General features: G+C 47.1%; 1 protein-coding gene across 2 annotated transcripts in view; it reads right to left on the reverse strand.

Moving 5' to 3' along the window:
• The window catches only part of Pgpep1l (pyroglutamyl-peptidase I like), a 31,790-nt gene extending 16,318 nt beyond the window's left edge, over positions 1 to 15,472 (reverse strand). Inside the window, exons 1-2 of one of the 2 annotated variants that reach the window (XM_042277851.2) lie at positions 15,333 to 15,472; positions 11,044 to 11,096 (exon numbers count right to left, since the gene is read on the reverse strand). In XM_042277851.2, the coding sequence (XP_042133785.2) occupies positions 11,044 to 11,096; positions 15,333 to 15,366 (87 nt within the window). In that variant the 5' untranslated portion in view covers positions 15,367 to 15,472. The remainder of the gene's footprint in view (positions 1 to 11,043; positions 11,097 to 15,332) is intronic. The other variant, XM_042277855.2, reaches the window with a different exon arrangement.
• Positions 15,473 to 21,101: the final 5,629 nt, after the last annotated feature.

Here is a 21,101-nt window from a genome sequence, read left to right on the forward strand (position 1 = left end):
TATTTTTGATCATGTGCCCCATTAATAAAAATGTTTGACATGGTGTGCCCGATCATTAGCTGGTTTCTGGATGGCACAGGGCACAGTGGACACTTCCCTATCTCTTCCCTGGTGGTCCAGCAGTTAGGATTCATGGTACTTATAGGGGACACATAAGTGACTTCCTCGGGCAGATGTAAATCTGTAAGGGCTTCATACTTTCTCTTCTTAATTCTTTCCTTTGTTCGGACCAACATGTCAGCTTGTGTTTGTTTTTTATGACAAAGAAGGGGCCACAGGAATTGTCACTCCTCATTTCCCTATAGTTCACATTATTCATTTTATCTCCTATGTGTGATGTTACAGATCTTTTTTTTATCAGATTTCTTGATCATAATATGGGGATTAGCTTAATTAAGGTGGAATAGCATGATCCTGAAAGCTATTAACAGGTGGAAATGTTTTATAATGAACTGAAAGTGAGTTGGAGAAGACAGGCTTTTATAACATCATTGTGTCCCTCCCCCGCCCCCTGCCCCCAAGGATGAAAGGCCCCCTCATCCTTCAGGATCTCGGGCCTGTCTATGGACCTGTGTAGACACCAAGCAAGGCAGAATGCCATGTTCAGTCCATTCACCACATACTGCTCAAGGTTAAGCTTATATATAAGCTATCCCGAGATCTTCACATCCATTCAGGTGGCTGCTATTGAAAATAGTATGTCCAAGGATATCAAGATCTCAGCAGTCCTTAATCAGCCAACCTATGACTGGCCATATGACCCAGCACCCCCACTTCTGAGTATATATCCCCAAAACCGGAAGCTTGCAGAGTGGCCAAGAAGAAGCAATCCGAGTGTCTGTCAGTGGGTAAGTGGAGGAAAACAGGCACCACAGAGCATTAGTTTGCCTTTAAAAGGACTCATCTCCTTCTCTCCATTTCTTAATTTAAAATGTTTACATGTCTTTATATATTGTGTCTGTGTGGATGCCTTTATGCCATGGCTCACATGTGAAGGTCCAAGGACAACTTGTAGGAGCTGGATTTCTTCTTCCACCATGTGGGTTCTAGGGATCCAACACATTGTCAACTTTGGTGGCAAACACTAAGCTATCTTGCTGGTCCTCTTTTACCTTTTTTTTTTTTTCTTTCATTTTTTCAAGACAGTGTTTCTCTGTCTAGCCTTGGCTGTCCTGGAAGCTTGTAGACCAGGCTGGCCTCATACTCAGAGAGATCGCCTGCCTCTGCCTCCCCCTCACGGTGAGCTACAGAGACATGCACCACACCCAGTTTTCCTTCTTTCCTTCTTTCTTCCTTCCCTTCTTTTCTTTTTCTTTCTCTTAAAACAGGAAATGAGAGATATAGGGTCTCACTGTATAGTTCAGCCTGACCTAAATGTCTAGATTTTCCTCCTTCAGCCTCCTGAGTGCCAGGACTTTAAGCATGTACCACTGTGCTCAAAGATATGGATGAATCTTGAAAATTTTGCATTAAATAAAGTAAGCCAGTCACAAAACTCAAAACTGTATGATTCCACTTCCATTAAGTAGCTAAAAAAGCCATCTTCAGAGAGTCGGGAAGTAGAATGGTAGACACCCGCAACCAGGTCGAGGGGGAGACGGGCACCCATTGTAAATCAGCCGAGTTTCAGTTTAGACATTTACTCCATAGCAATATGAATACAAAGTAATAATAATTACCAGGGGAAGGAGGCAAGAGTGAGGTGGGAACATTCCAGAAATGAATAGTACTGCAAGGGTCAGATAGTGATGTGAATGGACTCACTGAACTGTACACTTGCGAAGTTAACGGTATGTCTATTTACCACCATTTTTAAAGCTACAGCCTTTACCATCACACACACACACACACAAACCAGTTTTTAACCCGGCTAATAGCTGTGGTCTGGAGAGAGATTTCACCCACATTAGTAGCTGAGCTCAGCATAACCTCCCTGCCTTTTACACCAGCCAGTAGTGAAACTGAGATTTTGAACTAAAATGACCCATGTCTGTACCTCGAAGCCAGGTACAGTTCCCTCATGCCATCAGGACAGGTGAAAGACAGGAGGAAACAGTCATGTGTGTGTAGCACGAGTCTTAAAAAGTCTTATTAATAAGAACAAACCTGGAGCCAGGTATTGGGGTGAATGCCGCAAGATCAGAGAAGCAGAACAAGCCACAGCCACCTCACCTTGCCAATTCCTCAGCTAATCCTGTTTCCTCAGACTGGAAGCCTCTGAGTCCTCATTCAAATGGATCTCAGCTGAACTGCTGCTCAAAAGCTTGAAAGCTTAACCAGGCAGTTCCTGGTCCTCACGCCTTATGTACCTTTCTGCTTTCTGCCATCACTTCCTGGGATTAGAGGCTCTAGTTACCACTGCCTAGCTGTTTCCAGTGTGGCCTTGAACTCACAGAGATCCAGACAGATCTCTGCCTCTGGAATGCTAGGATTAAAGGCGTGTGTGCCACCATTTTCTGGCCTCTATATCTAGTGGCTGTTCTGTTCTCTGACCCCAGATAAGTTTATTAGGGTGTACGATATTTTGGGGAACACAATATTACCACATGTGTGCACACACATCTGTGTACAGGTCTGTGCATGCATGTGGAAACCAGAGGAATACCTGGGGTGTTCTTCTTCAGACATTTTTTTTTTTTAAATTTAAGATGGGGTCTGTCACCGGGCCTGGAGCTCACCAAGTAAACTAGGCTATTGAGGCAGTAAGCCCCAGCGAACTTCCTTGTCCCCCCCCTCCCCAATGCTGGGATTACAAGCACACACCACCATGCCCAGATGCTTTTACTTAGGTTCTGGGAACCAAATTCAAGTCTTTATGCTTGCAAGGCATACACTTTGCCATCTGAGACATCTCTCCAGTCAAGAAAAAAGTCTTACACGTGAGAAAAGAGGGAGGTTCCAGCATAAGCACGCAAAATAAACATTTGTGGATTTTTGTTTTGTTTTGTTTGTTTGTTGCTTTTGGGGAGTTTTGTTTTGTCTTTTGAGATTTTTTTTGTTTGTTTGGGATTTTTTGTTTGTTTGTTTGTTTTGGTTTTTTCAAGACAGGGTTTCTCTGTGTAGCTTTGCGCCTTTCCTGGAACTCACTCTGTAGCCCAGGTTGGCCTCAAACTCACAGAGATCTGCCTGCCTCTGCCTCCCAAGTACTGGGATTAAAGGTGTGCACCACCACTGCCTGGCCTTGTTTTGTTTTTCTAGACAAGATTTTCTGTGTAGTCCTAGCTGCCCTGGAACTCGATCTGAAGACCAAGCTGGCCTTGAACTCAGAGATCTACCTGCCTCTGGGATTAAAGGCATATGCCACCACCATCAGACAACAAAATAAACATTTTGATGAACTGAAAAGTGTTCACTCAGAGTCCTTAGTTTTCCCCATTTTAGGCTTCCATCTAGGGCATCACAGCACATTTAGTTGTCATATCTTCTCGTACTGTGACTTCCTTGTTTTTAATGACTTTGGTGGTTCTATGGACTAGTTAGACACTGTATAGCCTGTGCCTCTGTTGGATCTGTCTGCTGCTCTTCTCATCCCACACTGGGTCTCCAGGCTTGGAGGAGGAAGGCTCTAGAGGTATAAAGTGTCCTTCTTATGATGATATTTCCAGGGTCCAAACTGTCAACAAGACTTGTCACCCTAGATGTTGACTTTGATCACCTGCCTGGGAAGTTTGTCAGACATCTTTCCCATAAAGTGTTCCTTCCTCCACTTTACATCCTGGGTTTTGTGCTGGGAAGTCCCCGTACACAATCAGCACCTGAGGACATAATGAAGTTCTCCTCAAGGGCGGAAGTATCTGCGTAATTTATGCACTGCAGAAGTACCATGACTCTCCCTCTCCACTCCCTAATTTACATGGAGAATATATGTAATTTTCTTTAGCATGGTATAGGCTCCTGAATATTCATTCTGGACTTTAGGCTATGGTTTGCTTCCTGCATGCTTTCCTACCTCCCTCCTGCTTGGGGGCTGACTACCAAGACTGCTCTCTCCAGGAGTATTGAAGGCATCTGTGGTGTATTAGCTGTATCATAACGTAGACTCAAGATGGACACTTTTTAACGTCACTGCCCTCCTTCTGCACAATGATAACAACAGGCTTCAGTGAAAGTTGTTTGAAAACTTAGGCTGACCTTGGTCACCTGGCTGAGGCATTGTGTCCAGTCTCCACCATCAAGTGTCTTTCTTGTTTGTTTCTGGGATTTTCCATTTAATGTTTTGTTTTGTTTTGTTTTGGACCATGGTTGACCTCTGTTCACCGAAACCACAGATGAGCAGGGTATAGAAGTCTATACGCGTCTTCCTGCCCTCATCCTCACCATGTATGTTATTTCATTGACTTGGCGAACTGCTAAAGAAATACTTTGGCATCCTGACAGTGGGTGACAGTCACGGTCAACTGCATCTAACTCTTTGTCAGAGTTGGGCAGTTCTTATATGCTTTCAGCCCCTTTGAACAATAGTGCTTGGCATTGGGTCCCTGGGATCAAGATATAGAGAACCGCTCTTCTGGGGTCACATGCTCGGCCAGACTGGGAAGTGCTTGGAGCAGCATCGCTCACTTGGTTGGGGCCAGGCCAGACTCCTAAAGGTACCAAGGGCTGTACTTATACTGTCTCTTTTGGTTTTGTTTGTTTTTCGTTTTTTGTTTTTGTTTGTTTGTTTGTTTCGAGACAGGGTTTCTCTGTGTAGTTTTGATGCCTGTCCTGGAACTCACTCTGTAGACCAGGCTGGCCTTGAACTCCCAGTGATCCGCCTGCCTCTGCCTCCTGAGTGCTGGGATTAAAGGCATGCGCCACCATCGCCCGGCTTGTTTGTTTGTTTGTTTTTCAAGACAGGGTTTCTCTATGTAGCTGTCCTGGCTGTCCTGGAACTCACTTTGGAGACCAGGTTGGCCTCAAACACAAAGAGACCCCACCTGCTTCTGCCTCCCAAGTGCTGGAATTAAGAGTGTGCGCCACCACTGCCTGGCTACTTGAGCTGTCTTCAGTGAACACTGGAGCAGAGTGTACCCATAAGAGTGAGCCTGGAAAGGGGCCCCCAGAATGTCAGGTCTGAACTCAAGATTCCAAAGACAGCTTTGGAAGACTACCTGGGCCTCTTCTTACCTCCACCCTCACATCCCCTCTCATTAGAAGCAGGCCACAAGGGGCTGGAGAGATGGCTCAGGGGTTAAGAGCAATGACTGCTCTTTCAGAGGTCCTGAGTTCAGTTCCCGACAACCACATGGTGGCTCACAACCATCTGTAATGAGATCTGGTGCCCTCGTCTGGCCTGCAGGGATACAAGCAGACAGAACACTGTATACATAATAAATAAATAAATCTAGAAGGAAGGAAGGAAGGAAGGAAGGAAGGAAGGAAGGAAGGAAGGAAGGAAGGAAGGAAGGAAGGAAGGAAGAAAGAAAGAAAGAAAGAAAGAAAGAAAGAAAGAAAGAAAGAAAGAAAGAAAGAAAGAAAGAAAGAAAGAAAGAAAGGCCACAAATTACTTCATTTGGGATGCCATATATGGGGGATGCAATATCTGTGGTAACATCCTAGGCCTGGGGTTGCCAGCCAGCTGGAGCTGCCATGAATCGGCTCCCTAATGTCAGTGCTGACATCTGCAGTCACAGCTCAATACTGCCCACAGCCTGGACCAGCCTCTCAAGGCTGTATCTCTCTGGGATGTTCTCATTTTTCCAGCTTCAGGCTCCACCCTGCCGCCATCCTGCTTCTATACTGCATTCCTCTCTAATAACCATCTGCAAGGATATTCAGACAAGGACTGATGAACCCGAAGGTTCCTCCAGAGGTGGAGAAATGGTTGGGAAATTGCAAGATGCATTTGGGGTGGCATATGTATGCTGGTGCACTTGGAGGACCTCAGAGGACCCAGGTCTCTGTCAGGTGTCTTCCTCTATAGACAGTCACATTATATGACACCGGGTCTCTCACTGAACCTGGAGCCCACTGTTTCCACTAGTCTGCATAGCCAGCAAGTCTCAGGGACCTTCCTGTCTCTGATCTCCAGCACTGAGATTTTAGGTGCATGTTGGAATGTCCAGCTTTTCATATGGGTTCCATGTGATTGAACTTGGGTCCTCATGACTGTTCAACAAGTACTTTGCTGATGGGACCATCTCCTCAGTGAAATTAAAATTTTGTTAGAAACACAAGCAAAACAAGCCGAGAGAGGCTGCTGTCTTGACACTGTGGAGTGAGTTGAGGACCCTGGATTTTCTCCAGACTGAAGTGGAGTTTAGGGGGACCCACAGGAAGGGCCTGCTGGCAGGTACTAGTAGCATTTTGAAGGATCTGGCATCTTACTCTGTCTTCTTGGTATGGAAATGGATTTAGGATATTACTGTACTGATTCATGGCCTTGTCCTCTGTTTATTATCAGTGTTGTTCAAAACAGCATGGAAGGGGCTGGAGGGATGGCTAAGAGCACTGGCTGCTTTTCCAGAGGACCCAGGTTTGATTCCTAGCACCCACATGGCAGCTCACAACCATCTGTAACTCCAGTTCCACGGGATGTGGCACCTTCTGGGCACACATGAGGTACACAGACATACATACAGGCAAAATATCCACATACATAAAATAAAAATAAACCTAAAAACAAAAAACCAAGCATGGAAGGAGGATGAGGCCACTTCATCTTTGGGGATAAAGAGAAATTCTACACATATCAAGCTTATCAAAATTGGTAAGAGCCCTAACCTCTTGGCTACTTGGGCTGTGTATATTTTAAATGCTGTTACATTATGTGTTGGCACAATGGATCTGGGGTATGTTTTACAAAATCCTTCTTTTATTGAAGTGGTCCTCAACTTTTCTAATGCCGCAACCCTTTAATACAGTTCCTCATGTTGTGGTGACCCCCGACCATAAAATTATTTTGTTGCCACTTCATAACTATTACATAACTACAGTAATTTTGCTACTGTTAGGGATCATAATGCATATATCTGATTTGCAATCTCCAAAGGAGTGGCAACCCACAGGTTGAGAACCACTGTTTTATTGGCTGTCTTTCTGGGTTCAGGTGCTTCTAGGATATTCTTTGAAATGGATCTGAGGTGTTTCTATCTCCAAACCTTAGTGTCTTAGTTAGGGTTTCTATTGCTGTGATGAGACACCATGACCTCAGCAACTCTTATAAAGAAAAACATTTAATTGGGGGTGGCTTACAGTTCAGAGGTTTGGTCCATTATCATCATGGCAGGAAACATGGCACCACACAGGCAGACATGGTGCTGGAGAGGGAGCTGAGAGTTCTACATCTGGATTGGCAGGCAGACTAGGCCTGGCTTGGGCATTTGAAACCTAAGGCTCACCCCTAGTTTAGTTAGAGTATTCATTTTTTTTTTTTTTTTTTTTTTGGTTTTTTTTTGAGACAGGGTTTCTCTGTGTAGCTTTGGTGCCTTTCCTGGAACTCGCTTTGGAGACCAGGCTGCCTCGAACTCACAGAGATCCGCCTCCTGAGTGCTGGGATTAAAGGCGTGTGCCCCCACCGTCCGGCTAGAGTATTCATTTTTATAAGTAAATCATCTTCTCTCTCAGCTCTTGGAAGTCTTATTTAGTCTTTTTCAGCCTGCAGCTTCACTATGATATGTCTAGGTATCCATTTTCTTTGTTCTTATCTCTGCGGTACAAGTATTTCATCAGGCCTGGAATTTTTTTTTTTAAATAAAGTTATTTAACTTTATTTTATGTGCATTGGTAGGAAGGTATCAGATCTCCTGGAACTGGAGTTAGAGACAGTTGGGAGCTGCCATGTGGGTGCTAGGAATTGAACTTGGGTCCTCTGGGAGAGCAGCCAGTGCTCTTAACCACTGAGCCATCTCTCCAGCCCCAGATCTGGAATATTCTTTACCACTGTGTCTTTGAATACTGTTTCCTTCCATTCTCGCTGTTCTCTTCTTTTGGAATTCCAATTAAACAGAATTTCACTATTATTTACATTATCTCCCCTACACTTCCTTGTCCATCTTTACGTTGTCTTCTGGGTATTATCTTCATATCTATATTCTAGTTTACTAAGTTTTTCTTCATGTGTTTATGAACTGCTATGTATGTGGATAGGTGGGTAAAGTCTATCATCTCTCTATCATCTACCTCCTACAAGATAGGTTATTCACATACAATGTATTTAACCTATTTAGATTTTATAATTCTGTATCTTTCAGTATACTCAGAGTGATATAACCATTGTCGCCGAGAGTTATATAACAAAGCATCACCACAATCGGTGTCAGAACCTTTTAATCACAACCCAAAGAAACCTCATACCTGGAAGGCTCAGTGGGTAATGGTGCCTGATACCTAACCCTGATGACCTGAGTTCCACTCCTAGGACCCACACAGGGGATGGAGAAAACTAACTCCTACATGATGACCTTTGACCTTCACAGGCAAACCATGGCACACACACCCAGCATGCATGCACACCCACCCCAGCACACAAATAAATAAATGTATTTTTTTTTTAAGAAAATTCATATCTATTTTCTCATGTCATCTCTTCAGGGTTCTCCCACCCTAGGCTACCACTAACCTACTTTTTCTCTCAATGTATTTGCTTGATCTGGACTTTGATACAAGTAGAGTCAAATGATACAGGGTCTTTTTGGTGTTTCAAGACAGAGTTTCTCTGTGTAACAGCCCTGGCTGTCCTGAAACTCACTTTGTAGACCAGGCTGGCCTCGAACTCACAGAGATCCACCTGCCTCTGCCTCCCAAGTGCTGGGACTAAAGGCGTGAGCCACCACTGCCCGGTGTGACTGGTATCTTTCACTTATCACAATTCTGACCTGTCTTTGAAGTCAGCTGTTTTCTCCTAGCAACTACATTTCTAATTTCTCTGAGTTCTGTCACTCATTTCCAATGTACCTGATTTTTTTTTTTTATGGTCTCTTGTTATTTCCCAACTGTCTTTAAATTTTTGCCTATAGTTCTGTTTTTTAAACTGGCTTCTACTGATTTTTCTACATGTTAGGTTGTTTTCATGTGTATCTGGTGATCTTAGGCTGGGAATTGATAGCTCATATTCCTTTAAAAGATATTTCAGTTTTAGCTCTATTTTATTATCGTCATGTGTTTGGTTTTGTGTTTGTTTATTTTGAGACAGGGTCTCTCTGTATAGTCCTGACTGTCTTAGAATTCACTGTGTAGACCAGGCTGGCCTTGAACTCACAGAAATCCTCCTGGCTCAGCCTCCGAATTGCTGGGATTAAAGGCCGCCCGGTGAGATAGGGTTTTACATGGGCCAAGGTGGCCTCATACTCACTGTATAGCTGAGGATAACCTTGAACTTCCGATCCTACTACCTCTACCTCCCCAGTCCTGGGAATACAGGTATAGTCCACCATGCCTGATTTTATGTCGTGCTGGGGATGGTACTCAGGCCTGCATGCATGCCAGGCAAATGCTTTACCAACAAAGCCACATCTCCAGTCATCAACATAGAACTTGTCCTCACCAGCCTTTCCTGTATATGCTGACTTCTCTCAGCCAGTAGCATGGGTGTGTGCGTGTGTGCATGCGTGCGTGAGTGTTTGCTCCTCTGAGCTATCCTTGGCTTTCTGCACGTCTGGCTATATACAGCAGCTTGCCCCTAAGAGCATCCAGTCTGCTACCCTGCTGCTACTTCCTGGAATTCCTAGACTGTCTCTTTCTGCTCTGGCTCACTAACCTTAATGAGCCTTGAGCCTCCCAAGTAATCCTCACCATTCTTCCATTTCCTGTGCTGATCTGCCCACATCATCCCATGTGCCTGCTGCTGCGAACCTGTCTAACAGAAAAGCCTTCTGGTGGCAACGGACTGTGAGCTCCATCAGCATGCGCAAGCTGTCCCTGGGACTTGAAGTGACCTCCTTAACCATCACCATATTCACATATACATATTTAAAAAGGGGGGGCGGGGAACTGAGGCACTGAAAAGTTGGGGTAGCTCGTTTGCCTCCCACTCCTTGCAACTGTGGTGACTGAGCGGAGAACCAGAAGCAGCCTGCCTCTTTTGCACTGTTCATGGCTGCAGAAAGAAACAGAAGGGTCTGGGACCACTGGGGACTTGGCAGAAGTCCTGCTGATCGGGGACCAGCTGCAGAAAGCCAGGAGCTTAGGAAAGCCGGGTCCTGGCCTCTCTGTTACCTTGTGTGGTACGGTGAGGCTTGGCAGGAAGCCCAAAGTTCTCTGAGCTTTTTCGTGATTGGAAAAACAAAAGCCTAAAAGCTAACTCGAGGGTCAAAGGTCTCCCGCCTGCCTTTGTGTGGACAGACCACAAAATCAATGCCGTGGCTGCCTCGGGTGCGTTAGTACCTTAGCAGCTTTGCTGCGTGTTCAGCTTGACTGGGAAACCCTGAGAATGGACTCCAGCCCCCACATTTGGCTGGACCCAGCAGGGGTGTGAAATCGAAAGCCAAGTGTGAACAGGCAGCTGTGAATATCTAAGTGACTCTCACGTGAGGACTGAGGGCAGACAATTGGCCCGGGGGGGGGGGGGGGGGGCCTCGAAGGTCAGGGACACCCACCGGGCCTCCTTGTGGACAGTGGGCAGTCAGAGGGCATGCCTTCTTCAAGTCAGTCACATCCTTAAAAGCAAGCGTGCCGTTGACAGGAATGACCATTTATTAAGTGCTCACTCTGTGTCTCATGCCATGCTCACACAAAGCAGCCTTGCACACTCACCTCGGGTCCTCGGGGAAGCCCGGCAACACAGGCTTTGTCATCCACTCCTCAAGCATGAGTGAGGACTCAAGCTGGTGAGGATGGCTTTCCCCAGGCCCACCACCCAGAGGAGAGGACAAGGACTTAGTTCTAGGTGCAAAGCGCCTACACTGGGACTTGTGTACCCCACCTAGGAGTGTCCCTTAGCCACAAGTGGAAGAAGAATTTGGCCACGCAAGTCACACCACGCGAGGGCCAAAGACAAGCCTTTCTTCTGGGGTCACCAGCTCATCCTCCCTCCGAGGTGATGCTGGTTACTAGGAGTCTCATGCCCTGGGGTTTCTCAACAGCCCCAGAAAGGAAGGAGCCAGCTTGGCCTGGGGCAGGATTTACCTTTACGGCTTCCCAGCTGGAATTCACCAGGTGCTGTCTGAAGGGTCCAAAACCTGAAACCAAAGATACCCAGAGGTTTGTCCTAGCCTGCCCAGGCCACTTAGTGACAAGTTCTGTAGGACCCAGAGGATGCCTGCAACCTTGCTAATCTGGGTGCATCCTCAGGGTTCTCTGTATGAAGCCCAGTAGGGGAGTCCAAAAGAAAAGGGTGTGTGTAGGGGGGTGCTAGAGAGATGCCTCAGAGGTTAAGAGTGTTTCCTGCTGCTCCAAGGTTGCAGTTGCCCTGAGAAACACTGCCCCAAACCAACTTGGGGACTAGAGGGTGGGTGTGGTTTATAGGTTACTCCCCAGCATCAAGGGAAGTCAACGAGGCAGGCATTCAAGGGAGGAACCTGGAGGCAGGGACCACAGACGGATGCTTTTTTACCAGCTTGCTTATATAACCCAGGACCACATGCCCAGTGGCACTGCCAATAGTGGGCCAGACCCTCCTTTATCAATTAGCCATCCAAAAAAATGCCCCAGACATGTACACAGATGAGTCTGATGGAGGCAGTTCAGTGGAGGGTCCCTCTTTTCAGGGGGATCAAGTGGATAGCAAAGCTAAACCCCATGCTGCTCTTCCAGAGGACCTGTTTGGTTCCCAGCATCCATGTGTGGAGCCTCACGGCTATCTGTAACTCCAGGAGATCTGTTGCCCTCTTCTGACCTCTACAGGCACCCAAACATACATGGCTCAGGCGCGTGCATGTGCTCGAACACACACACACACACACACACACACACACACACACACACACACACACTAAATACCTAACAAATAAATAAATAAACAAAAGGGGGCTATCCACTTCCATGGTAGAAAGGCTAGGAACAAGTGTACACAGATGTTGAACTGAAATCCAAGCTGTGTTAGTTGCTTTTTCTCAGTTGTTTTCTTTTTGGTTTTTCCAGACAGGGTTTCTCTGTGTAGCTTTGTGCCTTTCCTGGAGCTCACTTGATAGCCCAGGCTGGCCTCGAACTCACAGAGATCCACCTGGCTCTGCCTCCTGAGTGCTGGGATTAAAGGCATGAGCCACCACCGCCCAGCTCAAAATGTTCATTTTTTGATGGTTTACAATTTGAATAGACTATTTTGAGGTAGAAGATGGGGCCTGGTTGGAGGAAGGGGTCACTGGGAGCGTTTCCTTGAGGCTCTCTCTTGCCCTAACCCGTTCCTCTCACTCTTCCACGCTGCTTCCTGTCCACCATCAGAGAAACAGCCGTCTCCTCTACTTTCCTCTGTCGCCATGACGCTCTCCCTCACCACGGGCTCTGATATGATGGTGCTAGCCACGGTGGGCTGAACCTTCTGACCAGAGCTAAATATCTCCTCTGTCTACAGTCCCTGTCAGACATTCCGTGACAACAACATGATCAACAGGAAAACTAACTCTGTGGTGGTCAGCTTTGTCAACCAGTGAAGGATTGTCTACATGGGGCCGGCTTGTAGGCATGTCTGCTGGGGGACTGTCTTGTTAACCGATAGGGGGAGACCCAGCATGCCGCGGGCCGCGCCATTCCCTAGGCTGTGGGTCCTGAACCATACAAGAATGGCGCAATCAAGCCGGGCGAGCACAAGAGAGCAAGCACGCATGGATTTCTCTCTGTTCTTGGCTGTCGATGTGCCGGAACTGGCTGTCTGAAGTTCCTGCTCCAACTTCCCCATGAGGATGGACTGTAACCTGGGGTTGTAAGTTGAAATAAACTCCTTTATCCGCTAAGTAGTTGGTTTGGGGTTTTGTTTGTTTCTGTGGATTTTCTCGGGGGAAGGGGGGGGAGCATTGTTTGTTTGTTTGCTTGGTGGGTGGGTTGGTTTTTTTGGTCTGGATAGTTGATCACATCAAAATGAATCTGGAGCACACGCCTAGTGTTAGGATGGGGGGAGGATGTAGAAGAAGCTGCAAAGGAGTACCTGAGGGAGTTTGTGGTTATACAGCTTGATGGTGGAGGCGATTCCAGGGAGCCGCACACTGGTGGAAATGGTATGGGGCTGTTGGTGAGTGCCTGCACCCGTTCTCATCTCCCAAGCCCTCTCTCCTTTCCCCTCCCCCACCCTCTCCCCGTCTCCACCTTCAGGATCAGGTGACTCCGGTGAAAGCCTTAAGGAGCTCTCTGTATATTTCTCTACTGTTTCCTCTTGATCTATACTATTTCTAAAATGGAAAGTGTGCGACCCCCTGTCGGGGGAGGCTAGCCTGTCAGCTTGGCCTGTTACAAAGGAGGACACTCATCTCAGGTTGGGGTGCAGGTAGGGTCAGCATTGTCGTATTTGGAGTATGACTGAGGGTTTGATTTCCTCCCCTGATTCTCTCAGCAGGTTTCCCAGTCCCCACAAATTGGAGGCTGTGAAAGGTCAGGATTCTACATCAAGTCCCTGGACCCCAGGACCTTTAGAGTAGGTGGCGGTGCTGGAGAGGGGACCCAGCTGCGTCTGGCAACTGCTGAGTGTATGGGTCTTGATCCACCAACAGGATTGGTTCTCAGGGAGAAAAACCTCAAGGGACAGAAAGCTTGTCAACAGGCTGTCCCACCAGCCCAGGAACACCTTCTGGCTTTGACTGATAGGACACAGTCTTGCAGCTGCTGGGGGAGCCTGCAGCCATAATAAATAAATAAATAAATAAATAAATAAATAAATAGAAAATGTTGAGATTAAAAAAATCAAGAAGCCAGTTTTCTCCTAGAATAATAAAAATCCATCCACATATACATAATGTGCTCTAGAATCATACTCAGCCTTGAAAAAACTACATCTCTTATTTGTTTTAAATTAGGAAAAAATAACTCAAGAGAGCAAGGTTAGCAGGTCCTGTTTTTGCTGGGCTAAGCCTCGCCACCAAGACTGCCTTGGAGGGGAGTGGGGAAATCAGCCAGGGAAATCTGGTGGAATCAGGGGACCCTGAACGGTGTGGGCTCACCTGGTCTCTCATTTTACTCTTGGTCCCAGCCAGTACCTTGATCTTCAGGCTGTTTGTTGGAGTCCTTGCATTTCTACCACTGTCTACATGCCAATCGTCAAGACAAGACCTACACACTCGGCACATCCAATTAAATGAAGAGCCTGCCCCCTGGCACCTCAAAGCATGGCTAATAAAGGCAGCCACACTCTGGAGTCCCGTGGGCTCTTCCCAGGGGCCCCTGACTGCCAGCTTCTTGCGGGCCGACTGCAGTCTGATGAGAGCAATGTAGGGTAAGATGTGAGTCCAAGAGGGGGCAGTACATTTCCGTGCCCATATTTCATCTGAGACGGGCACAGCTTTTACGGAGCCTATGGGTGGTTTCCTGAAGAAGCCAAGTGCAATTTGAACCATTCAGTCTCTGAACCTAGAGGGAAAAGATAAAGTACAAGGGGAGAGAAGTGTTTCAAAAGAATTTTCTTTTTTTCTCTTCTCTTTTGGTTGATAGTGTGAATCACTATCCGGAATAGCTTTTAATTAAGACAGGTGACAGGAATCCTTTGTGTCCCCTTTATCAAATACAAGTTGAAAAATTTGAAACGTGCCAAATGTGTCTGACTAAAAATAAATAAGTCTCTTTGGTGTCTAACTAAAAATAAGAGTGTTGTGAGCAAAGAGCCGGTCCTTAGGGACAGCTGTTGACAATGGCAAGGTGCGTGGCTGACTTCAGATATGCCGGGGAGACAGAGGGCAGAGCGGCCACAGTTACTTCCGGGCTGACCTTTTGGGGTTCAGAGGCATCTAGCAGTGTGTGTGTGTGTGTGTGTGTGTGTGTGTGTGTGTGTGTGTGTGTGTGTGTTGGTTAGTTTAGTGTTCCCAAAGCAGCAAGAGCATCGTGGGGTGGGGGGTGGGGGACACGGACGGACAGACTGCAGACTCCATCAACGTCTGTGAGTGTGGTGTGGGCCTGTCCTGTCTGAGCCTGCAATTCTACCCTTTCCACTGGGTCCTAGGCTTAGGGACAGCAGGTTACAGCTTGAGCTCCTCCCCAAGGGGATGAGGGCAAACGCGGTCTGGGTTAACCTAAGCCACAAGTGGGCACCTCCGTGCATGCCACTCGAGTTATTTGTGGCGAAGGGGGCTCAGAGGCAGGAAAGCCTGCGTTTTTTAATAGGGCAGAGCAGGAAGTCAGCTTCCATCAGGAATTCCTACCACCACCAACCAGCTGCCAGTCATGTCCCCCTGGGAGAGCTGTTTACAAGTTTACAAGGAGTGTCGAGCAAATGCGCATTCCAGGCTCCAGCAGAAAGCAGCAGCCACCCGGAGGAAGGCCGGGAAATGCGGGCTTACCGGTCACCACCACGCAGCGCGACTGCGAATCCATGAGGCTCGGCTGAGCTAGGCTGGTGGGGGCTGGGCCAGCCGCGATCCGGGAGGGGGAAAGGCGAGGACCACGTGGGGAGTGTGGCAAGACCACGCCCTCGGAGCAGAACTGGTGGCCTCTGGACTCTGGAACCTAGTGGGTCACTGGACTCAGCTTACTTAGTTGGTTCCGTAGGATGCATGGCATCAAAGTGCTTGACCCTGTCCCACGACTCAAATAGTTCAAACTAGGACCCGGGACACTGTTGTTTGCACCTACCTTCATCCTTCCCCTCACCCCATCCCCCCACCCACCCACCCACCCCCGTAGAAAACCCCGCTGCCCAGAGTAGTCCCAGGTGTTTGGAAAGTGTTAACTTGGTTCGTGATTAATCTTGAATTCGGCAAAACATTTAAACAAGCAACCAAACACTCAGAAAGCACTCACTAGAAGCTGGCTGTAGGCGTTGGTGGCAAGCACCTGCTGCCTAGACCTCGCAGGCCCACTGTCAAATTAATCTCAGCGCCTGAGTTTTCTTGTTCTGCGGCGTGGGGCTCACCCCCGCCCGCATATGTGGAGCATCCTGCCTCCCACGCATGTCCCCAGCTGCATCAGCCTGGAGCGACACGGGCTCACCAGCTGGCTGATGTCTGCTGGCTTCGCGACTGTTTCATCCTGTCTGTGAAGTGCTTCCCACTGCGCTCCCTGGCAAAAGTGCCACCCGATGTCATCCACAGTCTGGGCATCTTTCTGCGTTCTAGAGGCACCTCGGCGCTTGTCTATGTTGTCAGCGATACAATAACGAGAAAGCTAACGTTTGGGCAAGTTCTATTGATGTCTTATGCAGCATGATGGCCTTTCAAAAATACTACTAACTTTTTTTCAAACTGAAAACACTCTTTCAAAGGATGTGGAATAGAGAAACAACACACATACTTCCTTTCCCCATCTGGGTGAGGCCGTGGGGAGCCAGCAGAGCGCAAGGAACGTGCCCTTCAGTTTTCGGGAAGTTCCCTGTGCCCCGGGGGGATCTAGTGAGACCCACCCAGCAGTTGTAACTACTTAATTGGTTCTCTCTCTCTCTCTCTCTCTCTCTCTCTCTCTCTCTCTCTCTCTCTCTCTCTCTCTCTCTCTTTCTCTCTCCCCTCTCTCTCCCCCCCTCCCCCCTCCCTCTCTCCCTCCCTTCTGCACCCTTTCTCCTCCTCCTCCTTTCTCCTCCTCCTCCCCTCCCCCTCCGTTTTTAAAGTATAGCCTGTTAATTGGGATCCCTGCTCAGGACTCAGCCTCACGTGAGACCTTCCTCTTAATTGGCCCCTGGAGTGGGGCCCTGGCTTCTTGTTACCTGGGAACAGGTCGGAAAGCCAGCTTTCCGCTGCCACTTTCCCCGGGAGGCTGAGGCCAACCAGGTTCAGAGGAGCTCAGAGAGCTTCCCACAGGGCCTGGCTGAGGTAGGGTTGGGGGTGGAGGGTCCTAGTTTCTCACACTCCTGTTGGCTTTTGTAGACGTTTGTCCAACCCCTCTACTGAGCTGCCCTCCCTGGTGAGCAGCCTTTACATATTTCTGTTAGGAGGGATGTGTTTCCCTGTCACAGTTAAGGCAACTGACAAAATGTCCGGGGTTGCTGGTAGTGCTGAGGTCACCCACCACCAAGTCACTGGGCTTGGTGGCGCACACCTTTATTCCAAGTACCAGAGAGGCAGAGGCAGGCGGATCTTTGAGTTTGAGGTCACCCTGGTCTGCAGAGTGAGTTCCAGAATAGCCGGCACTACACAGATAAACCCTGTCTCCAAAAGCAAACAAACAAACAAATAAAAACATGTCACCAAGTCTGTGACCCTGTTTACTAACGCTTATTATGCTTGGAGAAAGCATTTCCCTTCACTGCAATTACTAGTTATGAACAATACTACTCTCTTGATAATGAAGCTGTCGCCTCTATTATTATTATTATTATTATTATTATTATTATTTAGAAAGGGTCTTGATGTGTTGCACAAGCTAGCCCAGAACGCTTGGACTTAGGTGACACTTGTGTCCCACCTCTCAAAACAGTTGGGATTATGGATCTATGCTACCAAGCTGGGATGGCATTATTAGTTTTCATTTGTTTGTTTTTGTTTTTGGATTTGACACAAGTCATTTTTATTTTACCTTAAACTGGAATGCATCAAGGAATTTTCACTTTCCCCATAATTCAATTCCTATTCTCCTGCCCTAATGTTTTTTCTACTTTGTAATGAAGTTATTAAAAATCCCTAACTGATATTTTAGTTAGTTACAATGACGTGTCCGCTACTGTATTCATCCCGACTTGCAAACAACAATGAGAACCCCATGTCTTTCTCTGAGATCAGAAGAGCTCAGAGGGGCCTGGGTTTTCAGGTCTGGCCTCCGCTCTGTCCTTTCTTCTTCTGCTGTAAAAACAAATGGTCTCTCACGATTGCCGATCTCCAACACCGTCTTTAGGCTGATGAAATACAGTAAGCCTGAGAACTGCGGAAGGCAAAGGGGGAGATGTTTGAGTTCACAGAAAGCGTGAAAACCTTAGAAGACATTCCCCAGAGGGGAATATTTGTAATTATATTTGACTCCAGGGTAAGGTGCAACCCTCTTACTGAACCGGAAAGCAAGCCATGTGTTCTCACTGGGGACAGCCAAGATGATACTCTCCCCAGACTACAAATGCTTCACATTTTAAACCAAACGTGAAACTTTGTGGGATTTGTTTTAAATTCCTTACTGTTGAGTGGTGACTTCCTGCTTAAACAAGAGAAAGGATTAAAAGGGCTGTGTGTTGTCTTTGAGCCAAACGGCTCTTAGGATAGGACACAGATAATCGTATAGTTGACATCAATGAAATTTCATCAAACTGATCAAATTCCTGCAGGGGATGGGGAGAGAAATCAATCATCAAGAAAGCAGCAATCGTTTCCAAAAGAATGTTAACATAGCCCTCCCCTACGTCAGACATCTCTGCTCCCAGACCGACTACTTATCCCCTCTGTCAGTCACACGGCCCATAGCCAAATTGCTTCTTGTCAAAGCCCTAACTGATTCTCCAAAAAACGTCACTTCATATTTGAGAGTCATTGCTCTTACTCCCTTGTAACCCAAGCGGGGGCCAAAGTCTCTGTAAAGGGCAGGGTAAGAAGTACTTGTGGCTTTGTGCATCACAAGGCCTCCGGTGCCGTTCTCCAGCTGTTTCTGCCGCGGTGGGCATGTACATAGATGCTATGTAAACCAGCCCTGGCCCTGCTCCAGTGATTATTTATGGATGCTGGATTTAAAATTTCCTATAGTATTGACATGTCATGAAATGGTTTTCTTTTGATATTTTTTAACTATTGTTAAGTGTAGAAGCTATTTTTTTGGGGGACTGGATGGGGGCTGTGGGTTGTGTTATGTGAAATCCCTTAGAACTCATTATTTTTCTTACAGGAAACTTAAGTATATGGTACTGGGACACATTTTCAGTAAACTGAATAAATAGATTATGCTCGTACCTCTTTGTAAACAATTTTGCTTCCATACATTCAGTTACCTGTGGTTGCTAGTGGCCTGGAAATATTAAATGAAAAACTCTAGTTGTAAATAGTGCGTGAGTCCAAATTGCATATTGTTTTGAAGTAGTGTGACAGAACCTTGCACTGTTAAGCTCTGTCCTGTCTGGATGTGGACCATCACCATGTCCCGCGTATCTACTCTGTATATACTGCCTTCCCCTGCATCACTCAGAAGCTCTCTTGGTGATCAGAGGGACGGTGCAAGCATCCTAATTCTTGTATTCATGTTCTTACTTCACTTAATAATGCCCCTAAGAAATGATATTGGCTGGTCTATTACAGCATATTGTTATAACTGTCCAATTTAATAATTAATCAGTTACTAATTAATTATCGATTAGTTATTGTTGAAATCGTTCACTGCGTCTAATTTGTAAGTTAAATGTTAGCATAGGTTTGTATGTGTAAGGAAAACACACAGTGAGGGAGGAGTGGACCTTTTCTTTTACTGCAGACTTCTACTCCTCACAGTGGCAACTCTGTGACGTAGGGAGCAAGAGAAGTCTGGAGAGACTGTATGCTGGTGACGTGGGCACAGCCATGTCCAGGACCCCAGTGCCTTCACCCACGGGCGAGGCAAAGCCTTCCCCTGGTTAGGCTGATGGCAAAGCCTTCCTGTGCGGAAACTCAGAGGGAGGGGAAATGCTTCCTCCAATCCTTGTGTGGATGTTGATAGTGTGATAGAAAATGTCCACCTTATCTTCCTCCGCAACCCACCAGGTGAGTCTGAAGACTGCTCCCCTACAAAGACTGGGCCTACCCGGATCAGCCTAACCTGTCTCTCTGTTCAGCTGTGCACATACCTCCTGCCTCCCTGTTCAGAGTGCACATACATCCCACCTCCCTATTCAGCTGGACACATAGACCCCGCCTCCCTGTTCAGATGTACACCTGCACCCCGCCTCCCTGTTGAGAGTGCACATACATCCCACCTCCCTGTTCAGCTGAATACATACATCCCACCTCCCTGTTCAGCTGTGTGCATTAATCAGCCTTCCCTGTACGTTGTATATAATAAATGAGCTGAGCTTCTGGGGTGCTGCCACTTTTTCATCTGATTCCAGCTTTTCTGTGTGTCCTTGTGTCTTCTCTTCATTCTCTCGCTGCCCTAGTCAGGGTTCAAGGACCCAAAGATGAAGTGACTTGGGGGGTTGGGGAGATGGCTCAGTCAGTAAAGTGTTTATCTTAGAAGTGTGAGAACCCAGGTTCAATTCCCAGCAACCACATACAAATCCCAAGCATGGTGATGCATGCCTGTCATCCCAGCCCTGGGAGAGGTAAAGACAAGAGGAGCCCTGGGGCTAAAAAGTCAAAAGCCAGCCAGGGGCAGTGGAACACGCCTTTAATCCCCGCACTCAGGAAGCAGAGCTAGGCGGATCTCTGTGAGTTCGAGGCCAGCCTGGTCTACAGAGTGAGATCCAGGACAGGCACCAAAACTACACAGAGAAACTCTGTCTAAAAAAACCAAAAATTAAAATAAAAAAGTCAAAAGTCAAAACAAAAAAGGTCTCATGGGAAGTGGGTAGGCTTTTTGAAGATGATACCCACCAGGTAGTCCTCTGGCCTCTACACTTGCATCACCCCTGCATACATTTGTCGACCTGCATGCATGCACACACACACACACACACACACACACACACACACACACACACACACACATACACACACATCACATAAGGATTATGTGATACAGAGTATTTTTTGTCAAAACCCCACTGCTTTCCGTGTTCTGTTGGGTTCATGCAGAAAAGCCTACCGAATAAATACAGCAAACACTGTTGCTACTTCCATCACAGTAATGATGGTTGTCTCCAGGTGATCATCACTGAATCGATTTCCATTTCTTCTCCATGTTTGCTGAGAAGCAAAGACTGCAAGCCCCTCCCCAGCCTTGGCCCGCAGCTGCCGGCTGATGTACAGTACCAGGTGGGCTCTGACTGCAGCACCCATCTCGGGAAGGCCCGGAAATTCGGCTCTGTGTTCGTGGAGGTACCAGATTCACACACCGATGGTAGGAAGTCGCTGGGAAAGCGGTCATGAATGCTCCGGATCTTGTCTGATACCTTCTTGACTCACGGGCCTTCAGGTTTTTAAACTTCACACTAAGAAGGCATTGCTCACAAATGCTAGCACCTTTTTCTTATTTAAGAATTAGTACTTAGGTACTTTTTATAACAACATTCTTTTTTT

This window comes from Peromyscus maniculatus, chromosome 1, assembly GCF_049852395.1.
Source record: "Peromyscus maniculatus bairdii isolate BWxNUB_F1_BW_parent chromosome 1, HU_Pman_BW_mat_3.1, whole genome shotgun sequence".
In the NCBI taxonomy this organism is placed as follows: domain Eukaryota; kingdom Metazoa; phylum Chordata; class Mammalia; order Rodentia; family Cricetidae; genus Peromyscus; species Peromyscus maniculatus.